General features: G+C 41.3%; 1 protein-coding gene across 3 annotated transcripts in view; it reads right to left on the bottom strand.

Moving 5' to 3' along the window:
* N4BP2L2 (NEDD4 binding protein 2 like 2) overlaps positions 1 to 24,336 on the bottom strand; it is a 67,482-nt gene that overhangs the window by 16,383 nt on the left and 26,763 nt on the right. The window contains exons 7-8 of one of the 3 annotated variants that reach the window (XM_019652343.1): positions 13,670 to 13,731; positions 6,287 to 6,306 (exon numbers count right to left, since the gene is read on the bottom strand). The exons of 1 other annotated variant lie outside the window; for it this stretch is intronic. In XM_019652343.1, coding sequence (XP_019507888.1) covers positions 13,677 to 13,731 — 55 coding nt within the window. In that variant the 3' untranslated portion in view covers positions 6,287 to 6,306; positions 13,670 to 13,676. Of the gene's footprint in view, positions 1 to 6,286; positions 6,307 to 13,669; positions 13,732 to 24,336 lie in introns of those variants that run through there. One more of the 3 variants, XM_019652342.1, reaches the window with a different exon arrangement.

The raw sequence follows: 24,336 nt of genomic DNA, 5'->3' as shown, positions 1-24,336 counted from the left end.
CCAACTTGGGCCAGTGAAGCAACGTCCTCCACAGCTAGACTGAAGAACAAAACGACAGCAACTTGTCTGTTCCCCTTCTCCCAATTCCCCAGCACTGTTCCCATCCCCCCAATTCCCCAATAAAAATCTTTAAAAAACCAAACCAAAACAACAACAAAAAAAACCCACAATGAAATAACCACTTCATACGCCCTGGGATGGCTGTAACAAAAAAGATAAACAATGACAAGTATGGATAAGGGTGTGAAGAAGTTGGAACTCAAAAAATGCCTGAATTATGTACTCCTTGCTAAATTATGTACCCATTTGCAATGAAGAGATGTGTGAATGTAAACCTTTTTTACATGCAATCAGTAGTTATTATAGTTATAACCACAGTTTATGTAAATTATTACTCTAATTAAAATTTTAAAAGTAAAACAAAATATTCAGATAATAAATTTGAGTTAATACAGCAGGAAATATAATTCAGGAAAATAAAGATTAAGTTTGTAAATTGCTCACAACACACTGAAGTGAAACAAAACCTAAAATATAAAACAGCAATAATGGCTCATATTTCCTATATACTTGCTATGGGGGCAGATATTTGTTAATATACACATACATATAAATTTCATTTAACCCTACCTATGAACAACCTATCAGGAAACTACTAGCATCATCTTTCTCATTTAATAGAGGCTGAGGCTCAAACTTGCTCAGTTCACATGATTAATAAATAGTGGTGTCAGCCTTAAACTCAAGTCTCACTGATTCCAAAGTTTGTCCTCAACTATTACATTACACAACTGTCAAAATTATAAATCCCACAATTATACATATATATTTTTAAAATATATACATATATATGTTTTAAAACATAGGAATGTGCAAAATGTTACTGGCAGTAAATTATCGGGTTTTGTTTCTTTGTGAGTTTCTGTGTCTAGAATTTCCTACATTGTGTGTGTACCACTTTTGTAACAACAACAAAAAAAACAAATAAATGTGCTCTTCAGACTTTCAATAAACAAATTAGGCAAAGCAAAGAAAAAATACACATAAATGTGTTTAAAGTTTTCTCAACATTTAAGATAATAAACCCACTTATGGATTCATTGAAAACAAACTTCAATTAAGGAACATAAACTTATCATACACAAAAAATACCAACCCCAACCTGTGTACAAATTCAGTTCTAGCTAATAAGACTCAACAATTACTGTTAATACCCATCTTCTAAAAAAATCTCTTTATTATTTGGTGACTACATCCTCATTAGTCATGAACAAGAATAATTCCAATCCTAACTACAGTATGGGGTGGTGTAGTGAATCAATTTTTCTGTTTTCATCATGTGAGCTCTCAAGATTTCACTTTGAGATGATAATGCTTTAAATTTTATTATTGCCAGTAATAAGAGCAAGTCCTTAAAGTTAACTTCTAGTTTATTCTTAAATATATTGATTTCATTATGTCCATCCTTAGTCAAATTATTAAAAAATGTAGATAAAGCAGCATATATTTTAAAATATATTAGATAAAAATCACCATTTTCCTGAAAGCTAAATTCCCCAAGGGAACTAGTTAATTTCCAAATCTTCTAACACCTTCTCAAGTAAATTCTCATTACTGCCATGGGATTGCTTCAAATCCCAGAAATACAGAAAACTCTTTATTTTGTTGACAAGATCACACTGCTGCCTCCATAAAATCCATGATTAATAAGGTATTCAAACGTATTAACTCCAATCCTATCAATTACATTTCTCCTCTTCTATTACAAATCTAGTTTAATTGCCAAGATTTGGGGAATTCACTCTAATAAAAAAAAATACTTAGTTTATTTTCACAGCTAAGAAATAACAATTTACTGAAACCCTTGCTTCACAAATACTGTCAGATGCTTTCTAGTCACTAAGAAAAATGGACAGCTAAATACAATTTATTTTGTTATGTGGTCATATAATAAACACTAAAAACATAGGCTTGAATTTATGTTGCTCAAAAATTCCCTTAACAACTGTTGAAACCAAAATTAGGAAAACTAAGGTGCTTAAACATCACCTCAGGTAAAGCCTACCCTGACTGCTATGCTGTAAATTACAACCACTGCTGGCTCTCCAGCCCCAGCCCAGGAACTCTAACCCTGGGCGAGGCTCCCTACACTCCTTTTCCTGTGTCAGTTCTCTCCTAGTGAGCTTCCCACCTCCTAACACAGCACACAGCTGACTTGTAGTCTTGTCTGTTGTGCTCCCAGCTGCCCCCTGTACCTAGAGCAGTGCCTGTGACACAGAAGGTGCTGTTGAATGAATGATCATTTTACCATGAGGCTAACAGTGGAGCTGCTGCTTTTGCTTGAGCTTATTTGGTAAGTTGTACAACTATGTGGGGTATACAATGTTGAATTTTGTAGTTAGTGTAAATCCTCATTTTTCACCCTGCTTCAGTGCAGGAAAACACTTTCTCCAGTGGGATGCTTAGATTCCACTGGGACATCCTAATGCCTCCATGGTTGAAGAAAGGCGTGTGTCCCTGGCAAGTGGCTCAGAACCTGAAAACACAAAATAAACCTAGCAAGGGAAAATCCACAGGTCTGGAGTTTTGCAGGGAAAAGGGGCAGGGTGCTCTTTTCTTTTCCATATTTTTTGGGACCAAAATTACTCTTCTTATTCTGTTATTAATCATATCAATACTCTTCCTTGTTGTGCTTATGTTTTACATATATTATGTTAGTCAAACTTCACAACCCTAGGAAGTAGGTACTATTAACAGCTCCACTGTACACAATAGAAGACATTGAGATTTAAGTAATTTTCTCAAACATCGGGTAGGTGGTAGAGGTCTCTGGCATTGAAAGTTCGCATTCTGTAACACTATGCAGTACGGCTCCCCCACTCATTGTGACAAATTAAGTTTAGTCATTTGAAATTATTAACAATATATTTTGATGGACTAGTCATATACCAAAGAAACTTCAGGCTAAAAATTAGCTAAGCCAATAATCAAAAGTAAAACAAGCAAAAAACCCAGAAGTTCACAACAACAACAACAAAAATCTGTAAAAAGTCTTATTTACTTAACAGGAGTTCTTTCAAATTGAAATGGTCACTTATTACATAATCATATATGGAAAAAAGAAATACTGCTTTGTAAAAAGTCTTTCCCATATCCTCAAAGAAGGCCCAACTCTTACAATCTAAGAAGCAATGAATTAAATACTAAAACTAAATGACTTTGAAAACTATAGGAAAAGAAAAATATATTATGAAGCTTGTTTAATTTGACTTATTGTTCTAAGCCTGAAATGAGATATGTGCTAGTATTCCTACTGCCTTAGGATTTAGTTAGCACTTTCAAAAATGATATTTTAGGGCCGGCCGAGTGGCGCGATGGTTAAGAACTGGCTTGGGATGCCAGAGGGCCCCGGCTCAGATCCCACAATATAAGGGCCAGTGAAACTGCCCTCCACAGCTAAGATGCTGAACAACCGCTCAACCTGGAGCTGGGCTGCTGTGAGTCGCGGGCGATGGCATGGGCTGCAGCCCCTGTGGCAATGGGTTTCCATGGGATACTGTATGTAGCCAGCAGCCAGCATGAGCGTCCAGCAGCCGCAGTGAGCGACCGTCCAGAAGCCGGCAACTGATGTGCCTCGCCCGGGAAGAGCGCAATGATGGTGCCAACTTGGGCCAGTGAAGCAACGTCCTCCACAACTAGACTGAAGAACAANCCTCGCCCGGGAAGAGCGCAATGATGGTGCCAACTTGGGCCAGTGAAGCAACGTCCTCCACAACTAGACTGAAGAACAAAAACGACAGCAACTTGCCTGTTCCCCTTCCCCCAATTCCCCAGCACTGTTCCCATCCCCCCAATTCCCCAATAAAAAATCTTTAAAAAAAATGATATTTTAAACATCCCAAAACACCAAGATAAATTTTTAAAAATCATTTTTCTCACATCTATTATACAAGTATCTTTAGGCTCAACATCTGTTTTCTTATCAGAAATTAATATGATTAAAGTGAGAATTGGTATGTTATGCTTGAAAAGGATATTAATGCCTTTTCAAATAAAAAACTTACACCTGCTTAGGAAATCCTGTTAGCAGCATGCACTATTAAGATAGTCCTGACTTGCTACAACTTTTCATGTTCCTAACATATTTGACACATTTAAGTCACAGCTGTTGTTTTAAAACAAAGATAGTAACTACATTTCTAAATCTTTTCAAACATGAAATTAAGAAGAGTTATCACGCTGTCTAAGAATAAAACTATTCAAAATTGGATGGCCTCATAAGCACTACAATTTCATACACTTAAAATTGGTAATTTATTTTTAAGCCCATCATTTATGCAAATAGAAAGCGTCAAAATGTATACATTTTTTTAGCCCTTATTTTCTAACAAAAAAAAAATCATATACAACTTAGCCATAGGACAGACATCAATAATTGCATTCACTGGAAAGCAGTTGATGCTCGTAGGTGTTTATCACAAATGTATATGTCAATTCCCACCTTCCATGTGTTGTCACTGTAAATAAGTTACTGTCACTGTACTGAGCCGTAGTTATACCTTAAATGACTTCAAATGTATGGGAACTACTTACTGGTGCTCCTTCAACCAGCCCAGCATAGTTAGGCTTTTGGGTTCTCCTAGCTGCATTTTATAGTGTTTTCATATCCTCAAATGTTCTCAGGCTGTCAGATCTCATTTCTTCTCTCTTGAACTGCCCCAACTTTACCACCCCCTGCTACCGCTAAAATATTTAGGAAAATCATTACGATGCCTTGTTGGAATTTTGTTCAAAAAATGCAAATCGCCTCAGAGAAAGACCCTTTGAAAGGTACAGAGCATGTGACATCTACTTCAGCAAATCAGAAAAATCTTACTTTTGAGGTTTAGTCATATTCCAAAGTTCATAAGGAAATCACTCCTGAATGAGTGGGCTGTCTGTGCATTTGTGTCTGGACTGAAAGAGCATCCAGCACAGGATGTGGAACAGTCGGTCCTCAGTTAATGCATATGCATCTCAGGTGTATATGTACATGGGTTTTTTCCCCCACACAGGTGCAAAAGGGGTCCATAGGAGGCACACCAAATTGCGAACCTGTATAGGAAGTAGAATGTGAACGGGATTCGGAATAAAAAAAACTGTTAACTTTTGCTTCGCCTCCTTCTGTATGAATGTTTTAGGTCATGCTTGAATTATTTATAATTTATATACAGGTTTGTGTATCCCAAAAGACAATGCAATGCAAGCACAACAGATCATTTCCAGTGTGTCCGTGGGATGCCTGCCCTCGCTATGTGTTTGTCACACTTGATTGAGTTGTCTTCTTGCCACAAGAAATGCTCAGATGAGCAGCTCCCACCTGTGAAGGCTGCACCGCACACTAAGCACCAAGAGGACTCTGGCACATATAGTGCAGTTGTGATCCAGACTGCACTTTGTGATGGGCTGGCTGCATCCCTAGACCTCCCCAGTGGCTTTATCTATCCCTTTAATATTATGTTCCAAAGGAGAAACTCTAAGAAGTTGAATCTGTGGTGGGTACGAGTCTATAGCCATAAAGGTCAGACTATGCTATTCTTTTGTAGCCTCTGGTTATTTTATTTTTTTAAAGAGGTGGTTCACAACGCATTCTCTGACAGTCTTCCAGGCAGCCTACAGCTGGACTTCTTTGATTCAGTTTCACTTCTCTATCTATTCTGTGTATCACTGTGCTGTACGTGTAAAATTGTGTTAACATTAAGTTCTGTAAAAGTGATGAAAACTTTGCCTATGTACAATACATTCATGTTTTAAATTGTTACATGACCTTGATCCCCCTTAGGCTTTTATCATCAGCCAATATCCCCACTATCATTCATCAAAATAGTTTACAAAGTATCACATGACTTCCCCACTCTGTATGACTATATGAGCACTGCTGAGCTGTGTAAGTGTCCCCACCCTCTGCCCCAAAACTACAGCAAAGTCTCTTGTCCAGGTTTCTTATTAAAATATTAAATGTAGTCAAACAAGTGACTAAAACTGAACCTATTTTCAATCACACCTTATGCTGTTTTTAATATAAGGTAGGACAACTAAGTTCGTGAACTCATCCCAGGAAAAGTGCTACATACCTCATTGCTGAATATCACTACGGTCACCTTTGAAGTACTCCCTTTGGGAAGCTATGCACCAATGCCAGCACCTAGTCCATCCTTCAAAGCAATTTTGGAACTCTTTTTCTGGAATGGCCAGCAGAGCTGGCATCATATTACTCTTGATGTCCTGAATGTCATCAAAATGTCTTCCTTTCAATATTTTCTTTATCTTCAGGTAAAGAAAGAAATCATTGGGGGCCAGATCAAGTGAGGAGGTAGGGAGTTCCAATACAGTTATTTGTTTACTGGCTAAAAACTCCCTCACAGACAGTGCCATGTGAGCTGGTGCATTGTCATGATGCAGGAGCCATGAATTGTTGGCGAAAAGTTCAAGTCGTCTAACTTTTTCATGCAGCCTTTTCAGCACTTCCTAATAGTAAACTTGGTTAACTGTTTGTCCAGTTGGTACAAATTCATTATGAATAATCCCTCTGATATCAAAAAAGTTTAGCAACATCGTTGCAACATGTTTGGGAACTTAATTGTCGGACGTCCTATATACATTAAGAAGGAAATCAAGTTTTATATAACTGCTTTAAACACTGCATGAATTGCTCTGGAGCCAATGTGGCCACTGCCAAGGATGCAGACTTACTGATGAACTGTGAGAACACTACAAGCCAATATACTCACCGTTGAGTATGTACTGGGAAGACCTTTGGTGTGAATGGTCTTCACACCAATGAAAAGACCTACAGCCAGGAGTCCTGGATACTAGTCCAAGTCCTCGCACTGAATCTTGGTGGTAAGTTATTGTGTCTCATTTTCCTATCTGTGAAATGTGACATCTGAGCTTGATGTCCTATAAGTCCCTTTTATTCCTAAAACTCCATTTTTTAACATGTTAAATACGCTGCCAAATAGAAACTAGTAATATGTTTAGTATTTTATTTTGCAAAAACCAGACAATAACATAAATAACATCTCATTAATATTCACAGTATTCAGGAGAAAACAAAAAGGTATTATCTTTATATGTATTAATATTTGAGTCATAAACTGGGAAAACTTGGAAAAGGTCACAAAACTGGCCTAGTGAGAACAATGACCCTAATTTCTTGACTGTGGTTGCAGTAGTCTATTCACTATATTATCTGTTGCTGATTTTGTGATACTCAGAAAGCAATGTGTTTTAACACTTGTCACCCCCAATCAGCCAATGTGCTCTCTAATGTACTCATACCTCCCCGGCTCAATCTCTTACTGCTGGAAGTCTCCGCAGATTCTCTTTCCCCTTCAATTCTGTTAGAATAATCATCAATGACACTTCTTCATTGGTTTCCTATGGCTATGCCTTAGGGTTCCAGGTGCAGGATTTACCTTCTTTTCTACATAATTGCTATTAATTTCTTATATAAATTGCAACCCCATACAGAAGATCTGTCACTATCATCTCTACCTTTACACAGACCCAATAGCTCCAAGCACCAAGTGGCTGAAAAGGACACCATGTGCTCCGATAGTTTGGGACCATCCTCTCTCTGTGGCCTTTTTTGCATTCCCTTCTAGACTCCCAAGCTCTTGGTCCTTGAAATCAGTGAATGAACTTGGCTTCCCAAATCCTCCAAGGATGTAGGTGTGAATGCCCCTTGCACCCTCCCACTGCTGGCTTCCCTGAGCGGAGCATCCAGCCCTTGCTGGGTTCTCCAAACCTATGCCCTCTCAGTAACCTGCCTGACCAGAGCCTCCACCAAGTGCATTTGCTCCCAGCTACCGCACAGGTTTTCAGACTTGTCCTTAAAACCAGCAGACACAGAGACACATCTACTGTGAATGCAACATGGACAAGTCACACTCTACTCCCTGTATCCAGAAAAGATGGGGAGAGGGTGGAAAGTCTAACCTCCAATCAGTTCCAGCCCATAGCAGAGGTGAGGAAGGCACTACTCACCTACCACCAGGAACTCTCATCTCAGTCTCTCCAAGACTCCACCAGTCCCAGAAAAGAATTAGGAGAAGACTGGGGAAACCGCACAGTTTTTTCATGCATGTAAAAACTGCCATGGATAGATACTCAAGAGCCCACGACTTTCAGAACTCAAAGGGCTAAAATAATCAGTCAGTACACTTTTGTGGCCAGTTTGTCAAAGCACTTACATTCTTCAGTACCAATTGGCATACAGTACCCTGAGTCCCTCCTAATTCACAGCCCAGCCTCTTCTCTAGGACCCTCACAGACCCATCGACAAATGGGTTAATGACTGGTATCCCACAGGCCCAGAGGTTTCCTCTCTAGCACAGGAACTGGCCTCAGTTCTCACCAGTTGGTGCCCATGCAATCCATACCCCCAACATCATGAATCCTGGACATTTTCAATGGCCCCCTTCAGGTATTCCCCAGGGCTTCGTGGGCCTTTCCAGCCTTTGCCACCCAGCCCAGGCAACACAGTGGATCCCAACAAGGGACAGAGCTGGCACTAGCCTCTTCAGCCATCAGCCCACCAGCTCCTGTTCCTTCACGTCCTCTCTGGCAGAGCTGGCCTGGAACACAGTGGGAGACGAGACACCAATGGCAGTGGCACCCCAGCAGGCAGTCTAGTGCCATCGTGGACCCCCACCAAAAGGCTTTGACTACTCACCTTGACTCCCCCTATTGATTCCCACAAACAACCACATGAAGACAACTCTGTGGGAATGAATGGTGAGTAGTCAGAGCCTTTTGGTCAGGGGCCAAACAGGCACCTAGACAGCAAGGAAGACAGCAGACGTGCCAACTGGCCCACCACATCAGCTAAAAATAATTTGAATGTTCCCTCTGCAAAAAGTCATGTGCAACCAAGCTACCTCTGGTTTGTGACGACTCCTTAACATATCTGAGACTCAGCCCTGGGAAAGAAGACACTTGTTGACTGTGCCAAGAAGTGGGTCAGTTAGCTGATATGCCCCCAAATTCCAAGTGCACATTCAAGAGCCATCTTGCAATGACCCCTCACTCTGAGGGCATTTCCAACAATAACTCTTGAATTTATCAGCTACCTTAAGAATATGGGCTCTGGCCTGCTAGTGCCTTCTCACTATTCCTGCGCAAGGCTTGATAGGCCAGCCGATTTAGGGGTGTGGCGATGAGTTCATACAAATGGAAATTGACTCCTGTTTACCACACACAAAAAAGTCCTTTTTTAATCAAGAAAAAAAGGAGTTTGACTAAGTAACATATTTGGTGACCTCACATCCCTGACAGATGCATGCAGGATACAGAGAGAAACATAATGTGAGTTAAGGAGAACAGTTATCTTCCCCTGATAAATGCTGGTGCTTTTAGTAAGAAAACAAAAACAAAAACAGAAAAGCAAGGAACATTGGCATGCACTACCAGGACAAAGGTGGTCTCGTGTACTAACTGTGTAGACAGGCTAATCATTCCACTTGTCTTTAATTTTAGTCCATTCAGACAGGCCCCTTGCTCCAAAGTTTCTTGTTTATTGTAACCTATATATTCGACAGCTAAAATGACCCAGCTGATTCTTTCACATGGAAAACCAGGCAATAACAAAGGTCACTCTACCTGAGATGTTCCACCCCAAATCCATTGTAACCCTCTGGTCACCAATGAAATGCAAACAATAATCAAATTTGATCCACCAAGAGCTGGTTAAACATAAGCTACACTGGACCAAGGTCCAGGCTACCCTGAAGCATGATTCTGGGGGAGATGTGGAGGTGACGCTACCAGAATGGGCAGGCGCGCTTACCAGTGGAGCAAGCCCCAAATCCCCTTTCTGCCTCCACCAAACCACTGCCTCAGGCAGCTCAAGGTACTCAACAAACATGACAAGATGTTTGGTGGCCTTTTAACTAACCGGTAAGAGGTTTCCGTCAATATGCCCCGTTCCTGGGGCCGGCTGAGTGGCTCAGTTGGTTAAGAGCTTGCTTAAGAGTATGAGCTCTGAGCAACAGCGTTGCTGGTTTGATTCCCACATGGGCCAGTGAGCTGCGTCTGAGCTAAGCTGCCGCTGAGCTGCCAACAGGTGGCAGAATGGCTCAGCTGGTGAAAGCATGTGCTCCTAACAAGGTTGCCTGTTCAACTCCCACATGGGATGGTGGGCTATGCCCGCCTGCAACTAAGACTGAACTCAGCACCTTGAGCTGAGCTGCTGCCCAGATGGCTCAGTGGATAGAGCGTGCGCTCTTAACAAGGCTGCCAGTTCGACTCCCGCATGGGATGGTGGCAACGCCCACCCGCAACTAAGATTGAACACGGCACCTTGAGCTGAGCAGCAGTGAGCTGCCAGATGGCGACTGGACTTGGAGCTGAGCTAGCTGCGCCCTCCACAACTAAGACTGAAGGACAGTAACTTGGCTGTTCCCTTCCTCCAATTCCCCAACACTGTTCCCCTCCCCCAATTGCCCAATAAAATCTTAAAAAAAAAAAATGCACCGTTCCAAAAGTGCTACTCAAAGTGTTATCCATGCTGACACCAGCCCAGGGTGGTGTGCTGCTAGGCCACAAGAGGAGTACAGAAATTGAGAGGAAGTTTTAAAAAACTTTCATAGCACCCTGACAGAGTAATTTTTATATTTGTTGAGTTTAACGATAAAATATTTGACTTGTACCTTTTTTCTAGTAATTCACTTTTTTATTATACTTTACTAAAGTTTCAGACTGGTGCATTGGAAATTTTACACAACTTATCTTTCACCACAGTTTGAAAAGCACCTATCTCTAAAATGAATGCGACTGTGACATATTTTTGCTGAATTCTCTACGGTGATCCCCACATCTGGAAGACAAAGTTATAGTTCATTAACATTGTGTGTTCAGCCTCCTTAATCTGGCCTGACTTCTCCTCTAGAGCAGAGCTTCCCAACCAGTGTGCTTGGCAATGCCTCAAACAGGTGACAGGTTAGACCACTGAATGAAGCCTGTGGCAGATGGAGTTTCCAAGCCCTAGGACCATGTTAAAGAGCAAATTTCATTTGAAGATCTAATTGGCTTTATTAAGTGACTCATGAATCGGGCAGCATCCCATCTAACAGCTAGAAGGGTGCTCTGGGTTGTACACAATGGAAGGTTTTTACAGGCAGAGAGAGGGTGGGACAAGAAAGAGTGCATCATTTTAGGAAGGTCCCCTGCCCTTAGGGGAAGGCAAAGGTTTTATCAGGCACAGGATAAGTGCTGATCAGGGAATTCCAGACCGATTGGTTTAAAATTTCATTCCTGGGAGATGCTGAAACTGCAATTAGGTTAGGTAGTAAGTCTTAGTGGGGCTTAGCACAAGTGACTCCATTTTGGGCCTGTTGTTTCTTTTTAAGAACCAATATCCTTGGGAAGAGTAGCCTAGTTCATTTACTCTGTCAAATTCTAAAATTTTGTTTTCTGTGTCATAATGTGGAAAAGGTTGATAAACACTGATGCCTGGAGTTATTTCCTACTACACAAACACCAAATTTTATGCTTCAACAACCACAAAGTCTGCTTTCCCACCCATACCCAAATTTTCTTTCCAACCCAGATCTCTCCTCTACACCTCTAAACACACTACATATTCGACATCTCCATTCAGATGTCTAGAAGGCTCCTTCCTTAAACTCACCATGTTCCAAGCTGAACACCTGTATCCTTCCCGAATGTGCTCCTCCTCCATCACATCTCAGTAACTCCTCTCTCTCATACTCTTTATTTGATCTATTCAGCAAATCCTCTCAGCTCTAACATCAATCACTCCCCACCACCTCTACCTTTACCCCCTTGACATCACAATCATCTCTCACTTGGATTATTGCAAGAGCCACCTAACAACCCCCCTGCTTCCACTCTTATCTCTCTAAAACTGATTCTCAAGACAGCAACCAGAATTGACTTGTGTAACTTAAAACATAAATCAGGTCATGTCATTATTTGCTCAGAAATCTCAGCCTCCCATCTCCAGCAGAGTAAAGGCCTATGTCCCTTTAATAATTTATGAGGCCCATACTATCTGCTTCCTTCATCTTCTTTGACTCTCTCTCCTACTACTTTGCCCTCTGCCCAGTCGGCTCCAGACAAGCTGACCTCCTGCTATTCCTTATCCACACCGAGCAGTCCCACCTCACCAGGGTCCTCACCTGCAGTATCCTGTCTGGAAGGCTCTTCTTTCACGCTCTTTCTAATTCATTCTCACCTTCTTCAAGTCTCTGCCCAAATGCTACCTCATCAGTTAGGCCTTTGCGGATCACTCCAGATAAAGTGGCGCCCATTCTCCAGGCCCCAACCTCCCTGCCCATTTATGCTGCTTCAGTTTTCTCCACAGCACTCACCATCTGACCTGCGAGATACTGGCTTACTGGTTTAGGGTCTTCTTCCCTGCACTGTCTCCAGGAGGGCAGAGGCTTTGTCTGGTTTGCTCACTGCTGTATCTCTGTCACCTAGAACAATGCCTGACACTCACGAAATACTGTTGGATGAGTAAATACATGTGTAAATAAATGCATTCCTGTCTCCTGCCTCTGAGCCTCTGGTCACTCTGTTTCTATCGCTTACGGGCCCTTTTCTCCTATCCTTTTTCTCTTGTTAAATCCACTTTTAGGCTTAGACTTAGGCATCAACTCCTCCAGGAAACCTTCCCTGAACCCAGTCCTCTGCACTGCGCTCACTGACCACCAATCCATTCACTGAACAGTGGAAAACATCTTACTCCCTCTTCTCACTCCTGGTTCCCCTTTCTTAACCACATTTCTCTAATCAGGAAACAGCATTCCATCCTGAGACCTATAGCTGCTACCTATTTTCCTCCTGCACTGACCACTTCTACTGTGTATCTGCATAAATGTCCCAAGAGTCAAGATACACCTAATGCATTTGGAAAACAGAAATTGTTCTAATGTGCACTAAGCAAGACAATTCAAGCAAGAAGCTTGGTTGCTTCCCATACTTTCCATGTTCTCATCACAGTCAAATGCCAGAGGCTTCTTCCTGGGCCTATTCAAAGTCAGTCTCATCGAGCCTCAATTCCAACTTACACCCATCAGGGATTTCCCACTCTTCTTGGCTTCAATAATGCCAGTCCTCTGCTCTGTATCTTGGCCAAGCCCTGCCAAATCTGATCCAGAGTAACAGTAACTGTGGAAATTTTCCCAAGCTTATTCCCTCCCATCTACCCTCCACCATTACCAACCTCCACTCCACATCTTTCAAGGATAAACAAGGTAAAACTCTTGTTCACGGTAGGGAAGGCAGACAGGAAGCTTCTAGTCCAATTGTGTGCCTTCAAATCAGTGCCTCCCCACCCATATACACACTAAGAAAGGATATCAGTAAAGCAAGCCTGCAGCATTTCAACACCACTCATGGCAATGGCCTGCTCTCATCCTCGTATGCACCCAGCCTTACTTGCTCAGTTCCTAGCTCTTGACTCTCTTTGTCTCCCAGGTTACCATGCCTTTGTTTCATCTTTGTCTCCCAGGTTACCATGCCTTTGTTTCATCTCTTTGTCTCCCAGGTTACCATGCCTTTCACATTTGTTGCCTGAACTTATGTTTCCTCAGCATAATCTTTGGTGTCTTTTGAGACTTCTGGTTATGGCTCTTTTTATCACCTTGGGCAAGATGCTTACCTGAGCTTCAGTCCTGGAGACCTACTATAGGCTCTGTGCCGTCGGCAGGTCTAACCCAGGCCCTATAAGGAGAAAATTTATATGACCATACACACATTTCCACATCAATTCCACACCACAGCAACTGACCAAGATCTTGCTTAGAAAATCTCAATGGAAAATTAGTTAATTAATTAAAACCAACTAGCTGCTTTCCCCCCCCCCAATTTCCTTTCTTCATTGAATGCTATTTATTCTGCTTATGAATAAAACCTCATTTTCCAATAAGTGAATTGCTTCTAAATATAAAATTTTTTTCTACTTCATTGTAAGAGTAGAATATAATCTAAGAAGTGAGTCAAGAAGTATGTTGCTAAAATGTAGTATATTATTATTTTAAAATAAACAAATGAGGTACTAGTAATTATATCTAAAAACTGCCTCTCTTATCCTCCAACATATACCCTCTTCCTTTTTGTCTACTGAATCTTGTGACAGCTGTCACTTCCCTAACTGTATTATAAAAATAGAAAACCAACATCTACTCACACTGATGTTCCCATCTTAAATGGCACATTTCATAGGCGCCCAGGCTACAAATAACAAAGTTTCACATAACCACAGGTAAGCTGATGTCACTGTCACATAAACATTACACAGGATGCCATGTATGAAAAACAAAGGAAAAAGTGGCTTACTACTTTCACTGTTAGACATTAAGAACAAAAATTCCTTGTTTTTCTTTTAAAGAAATGGATTCATGTGGTCTAGCCAATACACTGCTCTGTGAAACTAATCGTACCAACTCTGCCAGTAAAGATGAGAATATCAAACTGATTGGATCATACCAACAGTCCATACAACATAGATGTAAAATAGTGCCACATTCATGATAAAAAGGCACACACATCATCATCGGTTTTGCGCTATTCCACGGCTTACCTCCTGTTGTCTATGCTAACAGAGGAATGGGAATAGCTGATAAATAACCAAAAAATCATACTTTAACCTTCTAGATCTCTCACAGCATTGCTAACCAGTATAAAAATAAACGGCTTCATTTCATTCTCTGCCCACCACTAGTGTTTATCAAAAATGAATAGGTGAAATAATCAAAAGGGAAACAAAATCACAGAATTGCAAGGCTAACACAAGCTATCTCAGCTGAAACTCTAACATACTCATCTCACTCAGTACATCCAATAACCCTATATTATAGATTGAAACAGTATTATCCTCATTTAATTATGAGGAAAAGTTTCAGAAAATTAAGCGACTTGCCCAGGTTGCAGTTAGAACTGCAACTTATCTTCAAATTCTGTGCTCTCCTAAAATTGGATGTTCCTGTCCTTCAAAACAATCACTGAGGTGCCTAGAACTATGGAATTCTGAAACTACAGAACTCAACTGCACTGTGAACACTGTGAAATGCAGTCATGCAACCCACTATATACTTAATAAAACACATTTCATTTTCAGAAAGATTAAATTAAATTAAAACTTAAATTAAAAATTCAGAACCCTGATCCAGTCAAATGTCCTCATTGACAATGAAGGAACTGTCTACATGTGCCTCTCAACTAGCTACTGTGATAGCTGTGGATTAGTTTCCTAGGGCTGTGACAAAGTACTATGGACTGGGTGTCTTAAACAACAGAAATCTATTTTCTCACAATTCTGGAGGTTGGAAGTCTGAGATCAAGCTGTCAGCGGGGTTGGTTTCTTCCAAGGCCTGTCTCCTAGACTGGTAGACAATGGCCTTCTTCCAGCATCCTCACATGGTTTTGCCTTTGTGTGTCTGTGTCCTGATCTCTTCTTCTTCTGAGGATACCAGTCATATTAAGTTAAAGCCCATCCATACAACCTCATTTTATCTTAATTACCTCCTTAAAGGCCCTGGCTCCTGAGGTTCGGAGGGTTAGGACTTCAACATAAATTTTAAGGGGACATAATTCAGCTCATAATACTCCACCCTCTGGCTCCTGCGATTCATATCCTTCTCATATGCAAAATACAATCACCCCATTCCCACAGCCCCCAAAATCTCAATTCATTTCAGCATCAACTCTAAGTCCAAAATCTCATCTAAATATCATTTAAATCAGGTAGGGTGGACCTGAGATATGTGAGGCAAAATTCCTCTCCAGCTGTGAGCCTGTGAATCTTCATGTTACTTCATGTTTCAAAATACAATGTTGGGACAGGCATACAATAGATATTCCCATTCCAAAAGGGAAAAATGAAACATGAGAAATGAGGGCGCGGTCCAAGCAAGTCCAAAACCCAACAATGCAAATTTCATTATATCTTAAGGCTGAAAAATAATCCTCTTTGCTCCATGCTCTGTCCTCCGGCCTAGGGAGATGGGGGCTTTCCACACCCACCAGGTGGTAGTCCAATCCCCTTTACCCAGTTTGTGGTACCTCTGTCCCCATGGTGGCAGTGGCAGCCCTGCCAACCCCTGAACCACCTTCAGAGTCACTCTTCTCTTCTCTTGAAGAACACACACATGTTCACAGCCAGAAAGTTTCACTGACTTGTCTGGTAGAATCCCAGATGTATGACAGACTCCCTCCATTTCGTCCTGTCTGACCCCTCAGTCCAAGCTGGCAGTGTTTCTGCTGGCATAACCCCATCTCTATTCCTGCTGAGACGGCCTAATGTATTCATAAGTCACATGCCTGTAATCTCTTTAGCAAATTGCTGCCTATCAACAAATTTGATGCTGTCTCTATAACACACAAATTTTTTCACAATATGCATCGGCTGAGAATTTTCTAAATCCTCAAGCTTTGGTTCCTTTTTGCTTAACAATTCCTTCTTCAATTTGTTTACATCTCTCCTCTTGAATTTTACTATAAGCAGCAAAGAGAAACCAGGCCTTCACTATAACACTTTGCTTAAAAATCTCAGCTAAATATCCACGTTTACCTCTTACAAGTTCTATATTCCACAAAACACTGGAACGCAATTTAGCCAAGTTCTCTGCCACTTTACAACAAGATGGCCTTTCCTCCAGTTTCCAATAACATGTTCCTCACTTCCGTCTGAGACCTCATCAGCAGCGCCTTTCACATTTATATTTCTACCAGCATTCTGCTCATGATCATATATATGTATCTCTAAGATGACAGAAGTCTTCTCAACAGCTCTCTTCCTTCAGAGCCCTCACCAGAAGCTCCTTTAAGGTCCATATTTCTACAATCTCTCACGGCAAGCTTGGCTTTTTCTAACATGTACCTGAAAACTCTTCCAACCTTTACCATACCAGTTCCAAAGCCACTTCCACATTTTTAGGGATGTTAGAGCAGCAGCCCACTTCCCAGTACCAAAATCAATGTTAGTTTGCTGAAGCTACAAAGTACCACAGATTGGGTACAAAAGAAATTTATTTTCTCACAATTGTGGAGTTAGAAGTCCAACATCAAGGTGTCAGCGGGGTTGGTTTTTTCTAAGGCAGCGGTTCTCAACCTTCCTAATGCCGCAACCCCTTAATACAGTTCCTCATGTTGTGGTGACCCCCAACCATAAAATTCTTTTCGTTGCTACTCTATAACTGTAATTTTGCTACTGTTATGAATCATAATGTAAATATCTTTTTGTTTTCCAATGGTCTTAGGCGACCCCTGTGAAAGGGTCGTTTGACCCCCAAAGGGGTCACGACCCACAGGTTGAGAATCGCTGTTCTAAGTCCTCTCTCTTTGGCTTGTCTTCCTCCAGTGTCTGTGTCCTAATCTCCTCTTGCTAAAAGGACACCAGTTGTTGTGGATTAGGACCCAACCATCTGACCTCATTTTATCTTAATTACCTCTTTAAAGGTCCTTTATTGAAAAATAGTCACATGTTATGTATTGGGGGTTAGGACTTCAACACAGAAATTTCAGCACACAATTCAGCCCTTAACAAGCTGACACTACTCATATTCACTTATGGTATGAATATTAAATATCACTCTTTCCCAGGCATTGTGTTAGTTGATGACCTTATAATGGTGAACCAAACAGGTATAGTCTTACTCAGAGCTTAAAAATAATGGGGGAAAATAATCATATACAGGCATACCTCAGAGATATTGCATGTTCAGTTGGAGACTATCACAATAAAGTATTACAATAAAATCAGTCACACAAATTTCTGTTTTCCCAGCACACATATAAGTTATGTTTACACTATAGTCTGTTAAGTGTGCAAAAGCATTATATTTATAAAAACAATGTACATGCCCTAATTAAAAATACTTTATTGCTATAATAAAAAATGTTAACCATCATCTGAGCCTTCAGGGAGTGGTAATCTTTTTGCTGGTGGAGGGTCTGCCTCACCATCAATGGCTGCTGACTAATCAGGGTGGTGGCTGCTTAAGGCTGGGGTGGCCATGGCAATTTCTTAAAATAAGACAACAATGAAGTTTGCTACGTTAACTCTTTCTTTCATGAACAATTTCTCTGTAGCATGTGATGCTGTTTGACAGCATTTTACTCACAGAATTTCTTCCAAAGTTGGAGTAAATCCTCTCAAACCCTGCCACTGTTTTATCAACTAAGTTCTATGTTTTTTGTTGCAAAAATGCGTCATGACTTTTCCGACAACCCAATAATATTATAAATTCTTCGCTATCATTTCAACCATCAACAGGAGTAGCTTTCATCTAAAGAAACCACTTTCTCTGCTCCCATAAGAAGCAACTCCTCATCCGTTCAAGTTTTATCATGAGATTGCAGCAATTCAGTCACCTTCTTCTCCACTTCTAGTTCTAGTTCTCCTGCTATTTCCACCACATCTGCAGTTCCTTCCTCCACTAAAGACGTGACCCCTCAAAGTCATCCATGAGGGTTGGAGTCAGCTTCTTCCAAACTCCTGTCAATGTTGATAGGTTGACCTCTTCCCATGAGTTATGAATGGAATCTAGAATGGTGAACCCTTTCCAGAAGGTTCTCAATTCACTTTGCCTAGATCCATCAGAGAAGTCTTATCTATGGCAGCTATAGCCTTACAGTTATAGCTGCAGAATGGATGTTCGCAGGCATGAAAACATTAGTCCATCTCCATCAGAGCTCTTGGGTGATCAGATGCATTGTCAGTGAGCAGTCATATTTTGAAAGGAATCCTTTTTCCTGAACAGTAGGTTTCAACAGTAGTCTTAAAATACTGAGTAAACCATGTTGTAAGCAGATGTGCTGTCATCCAGGCTTTATAGTTCCATGTACAGAGCATAGGCAGAGTAGGTTTAGCATAATTCTTACGGGCCATAGGATTTTCAGACTGGTTAGTGAGCACTGGCTTCAACTTAAAGTCACTAGCTGCATGAGCCCCTAACAGGAGAGTCAGCCTGTCCTTTGAAGCTTTGAAGCCAGACATGGACTTCTCCTCTCCTGCTATGAAAGTCTAGATGGCATCTCCTTCCAACATGAGGCTGTTTCATCTACACTGAAAATCTGTTGTTTAGTGTATCCTCGCTCATTAATTATCTTATTAGACCTTCTGTATAACTTGTGGCAGCTTCTACCTCAGCACTTGCTGTCTCACCTTCACTTTTATGTTTTGGAGACGGCTTCTCTCATTAAACCTCATGAACCAACTTCTGCCAGCTTCACTTTTCTTCTGCAGCTTCCTCACCTCTCTCAGCATTCACAGGATTGGAGTGAGTTAGGGCCTTGCTCTGGATTAGGCTTTGGCTTAGGGAATGCTGTGGCTGGTTTGATCTTCTATCCAGACCGCTGAAACTTTCTCTGTGTCAGCAATAAGGCTGTTTCTCTTTCTTATCGTCCGTGTGCTCACTGGAGTAGCACCTTTAATTTCCTTCAAGAACTCTCCCTCTGAACTCTCAACTTGGCTGACTGCTTGGTGCAAGAGGCCGAGCTTTCAGCCTATCTCGGCTTCAGCATGCCCTCCTCACTGAGCTTAACCATTTCTAGCTTCTGATTTAAAGTGAGAGACGTGAGGCTCTTCCTCTTACTTGAACACTTACAGGCCACTGCAGGGTTATTAACCGGCTGAATTCCAACACTGTTAAGCCCCAGGGACTAGCGAGGCCTGAGGAGAGGGAGAGACGGGGGAGCGGCCAGTCGGTGGAGCAGTCAGAACACACACATTTATCAGTTAAGTTTGCCATCTCAGATGGGCACGGTTTGTGGTGCCCCTAACCAGTTACAATAGGAACAGCAAAGATCACTGGTCAATGATCACCATAACAAATACAGTAATAAAAACATCTGAAATATCATGAGAATTAGCAAAATGTGACAGAGACATAAAATGAACAAATGCTGCTGGAAAACTGGTGCTGATAGACTTGGTTAACACAGGGTTGCCACAAACCTTCAATTCATAAAAAACACAGTATCAAATAACTTCAACTACTAATACGGTAAGTACTATCGGGCTGTCGGAAAAGTCATGACATACTTTTTGTTTTTCGTTGCAAAAATGTGTCATGACTTTTCCAACAACCCAACATGATGAAAACAAAACAGGACAAGGTGAAAGGGGTGGGGCTACTTTAGACTGGAATAGTCAGGGAAGGCCTCTCTGTTGAGATAACATCTGAGGTGAGACCTGAATGGTGAGAAAACGCTAGGTATAGGAAGAGTGGAAGAGAATAACATTCCAGGAAAAGAGCTAGTGCTTAAAGCAAGATCAAGCTTAGTTTGTATGAAGAATACACAAGACCAGTATAGCTAGAATGCAGTAAATGAAAAAGAGAGTGGTGAAGACAGAGCCAGGGAAGAAGCCAAGGACCAGATTATGTAGAGTTTAAGTTGGGAGTAATGTAAAATTATAGATGACTCTAGTTGTACTGTGGATAAAATTATAGGGTGACAAAGGTATAAGTGGGGAGACTACTATGTCCAAGTAAGAAATAATGAAATCTCATGGGGAAAGCAAAGAGTAATAGGAGATGGTCTAGAGCTAAAACTTAAGGAACTCTAAAAACAAAGAACAAGAGGAAAAGAAGGCAGCAAAGAAAACAGAGAAGTACCCACAGAGAACAAAGATCATGTCAAGGAAAAGTATTTTAAGGAAAAAAAGTGATCTAAGTCAAATGCTTGCTGAGAAGTCATATAAGAGGTGGACTGAAAAATGCTCAATAGAAGAGAAACATTCTGGAGACCGTAAAGTCTGTTTAGTAGAACGACTGGGGCAGAAGCTAAAATAGAGAATGAATGATGAGTGGAAGCTAAAATGCAATGGGTTGAATTTAGAGTTAAGAGAAAAAAGACAGGTGTAGACAGTTCTTTAGAGAAGCTTGGCTGAAAATGAGTGGTGCCAGTAAAGAGGAACTTTTTAAAAACCTGGTTGTTTAAATTTGGACAGACCAAGAAAAGAAGGCAAGATTGAAGTTACAGAGAGAAGAAATAATTGACAACACATGAAGATTCCTGAGAAGGTAAAAGATGCAATCCAGAGTACAGGTAAAGGCATTTAGCTTAGGTAGGAGGAGGACTACCTTCTCTATTGAAAGATTGATAGGAGAACAGAGGATGGATGCAAATGGGGGTAGAACTCAGATTGCCCAACTCTTACAATGATGCGTTCTTTCCACTGAAATCAGGCTACAAATATTTTGAAAAGTAGCCTAGGTAGGACAACAAACTGATAAAGAAAAGTTAAATTGAGGTTATTTAGCCTGAAGAAGGCAAATAACTCAATGTATATTATTTTCCAAATAGAGGATAACTACATGAAAATAGGCATCAGTACCAGCTATTCTTTGTTGCTGTTTATTACCAACCTCTATTAGTGTGTTCATACTGAAGAGATTTAAGCACTTGATTTTTTATTTTGGTTATCCTTAGGAACACAGTTCTTTGGAAGAAGGGTTCTGAAAAATGACTATGAACTTTTTGTTGGACCCCTTTAAGATTAGGATATGGGGGCCGGCCGAGTGGCTCAGTTGGTTAAAAGCACAAGCTCTGAGCAACAGGGTGGCTGGTTTGATTCCCACATAGGCCAGTGGGCTGTGCCTGAACTGAGCTGCCGCTGAGCTGCTAATAGGTGGCAGGATGGCTCAGCACGTGCTCCTAAAAACAAGATTGCCAGTTCGACTCCCACATGGGATGGTGGGCTATGCCCACCTGCAACTAAGATTGAACACGGCACCTTGAGCTGAGCTGCCCTGAGCTGCTGATGGGCAGCCGGATGGCTCAGTGGTTAGAGCGTGTGCTCTTGGCAACAAGGTTTCCAGTTCGACTCCTGCGTGGGATGGTGGGCTACATCCACCCGCAACTAAGATTGAACATGGCACCTTGAGCTGAGTGGCTGCAAGCTGCCTATGGGTGGCCGGATGGCGACTGGACTTGAGTTGAGCTAGCTGTGCCCTCCACAACTGAGATTGAAGGACAACTTGGCTGTTCCCCTTGCCCAATTCCCCAAAAAAATCTTTAGAAAAAAAAATTAGGATAATTATCTAAAGTACTTAAGTATTTTTCTCAGAATGTCCTGAGAATTCTTCTGCAAAGTGTTAAAGAATTTCTAAATGACTCTAAAAGAAATGGAATAATCATAAGCCTCAAGGCTGCTTTTCTCATCTGTATTATAGGATTTAATTTCTTGATCATAAATTACAAATATAAAGACTACTGGTGAGGTTCAAAATCTGGAACAAAAACGTCTGGTGGTGTTAGAGACACCTACCAAGTTAAATGAATGAATGAACCTTCCTCTCTGCTGGTCCAGACACTCTTTCCCCTGGCAAGTTTCAAACACAACTAATTCACACTCCATCTTCACATGTCCTAAATTACAAACTGCCTTATAAAGTTGCTCTACTTAGATCAATGTGTCCTTAATATCAAAAGGTTGGTTGTTGATTGTTTTAGGGTGAGACTAAGCCTAATAGTCAACAAATATTTACTCTTATTAAAGGACAAAGCTCCAAAGACCTAAGAGTGACCAAGGAAAACCCTACTTTCATGCACTTACAGTACAAGATAATTTTTCTTAACATAAACCATGGCCCTAATGGTCTTTAAACAGCAAACGAAAGATGAGGAAGGAGAAATACCACATTTGACCACTATCCTTCCAGCCAGTGGTCGGCAAGCTGCGGCTCACGAGCCACATGTGGCTCTTTGGGTACATACATGTGTGAATTTTTATTTTAATAAAGACACAATTAATACTATTACTTGTTATAATATTACTTTAAATTTTCCTTATTTATAAAAATATATTTATGGCTCTCGAATAATTTTTAAATTGTTGTGAGGGATAGGATTGGCTCTTCCATCTCAAAAGTTTGCCAACTTCTGTTCTAGCCTAAACAATTTCCTATCATTCCCCCCAAATTTAAATTTTTTTCTCACTTTTTAATTAATTCAAAATGTCTAGCCCAGACCTCCTGTTACATTTCATGTAAATATTTCAATTTACTTATATTGGAAATGAAATGTTTTTTAGTTTGTTTGTTTTAAAGATTTTATTGGGGAATTGGGGGAGGGAACAGCGTTGGGGAATCGAGGAAGGGGAACAGACAAGTTGCTGTCCTTTTGTTCTTCAGTCTAGTTGTGGAGGATGTTGCTTCACTAGCCCATGTTGGTATTATCATTGCGCTCTTCCCAGGTGAGGCAGATCAGTCGCCGGTCTCTGGATGGCTGCTCATGGCGGCACTTGGCAGCTCACGCTGGCTGCCGGCCACTCACACTAGCTTATGGCAGCCCACTGCAGCAGGGGCTGCAGCCTATGCCATTGCCAGCAACTCACGGCAACGCAGGTCCAGGTCAAGCTGTTGTTCACCATCTTAGCTGTAGAGGGCGCAGCGTCACTGGCCCATGTGGTATCCAAACTGGGGCCCTGCTGCTCAGAGCTAGCAGCCCAAGCCAGCTCTTAACCAACGCGCCACTTGGCCAGCCTGGAAATGAAGTTTTAACCACATCTTTGCCAGTGTTACACTGTACTACATTTCAGTTGACTCAGTTCCATACTATACTGTTTTCTAGTTTCCTGAACTGAAAACTACTTTAATCTATTCAAGAAACCAGCAGTATTTCTTCTTTAATGAGGTCTTCCCTATTCTAACAAAAATTCCACCTGATTTCACATTTAGAAACAATAAAGGAAAAAACCACAAACTAGGAAATTTTTAAAAAGTCAAACAAGATCCAGTCCTATTTTTAACTAAAACAAAATAAGGTAAATACTATAAGAATTCATCATCTGGGGCCGGCCGAGTGGCGCGATGGTTAAGAACTCGCTTGGGATGCCAGAGGGCCCCGGTTCGGATCCCACATATGAGGGCCAGTGACACTGCCCTCTACAGCTAAGATGCTGAACAACAGCTCAACCTGGAGCTGGGCTGCCGTGAGTCGCTGGCGACGGCGTAGGCTGCAGTTCCTGTGGCAGTGGGTTGCCATGGGCTACCGTGTGTAGCCAGCAGCCAGCGTGAGCGGCCAGCAGCCGCAGTGAGCGGCCGTCCAGAAGCCGGCGACTGATCTGCCTCGCCAGGGAAGAGCGCAATGATGGTGCCAACTTGGGCCAGTGAAGCAGCGTCCTCCACAACTAGATTGAAGAACAAAAACGACAGCAATTTGTCTGTTCCCCTTCCCCTAATTTCCCAGTACTGTTCCCAACCCCCCAATTACCCAATAAAAATCTTTAAAAAAAAAAAAAAAAGAATTCATCATCTGTAAAGGACTTCCTTATAAAACCTAATTAATTCGATATATTAATTAATCCCAAACCTACTAATT

This window comes from Hipposideros armiger, unplaced genomic scaffold (genome assembly GCF_001890085.2).
Source record: "Hipposideros armiger isolate ML-2016 unplaced genomic scaffold, ASM189008v1 scaffold_178, whole genome shotgun sequence".
Classification (NCBI taxonomy): domain Eukaryota; kingdom Metazoa; phylum Chordata; class Mammalia; order Chiroptera; family Hipposideridae; genus Hipposideros; species Hipposideros armiger.
Note: the sequence above shows the minus strand (reverse complement) of the source record. Positions and strands in the feature narration are given on the sequence as shown.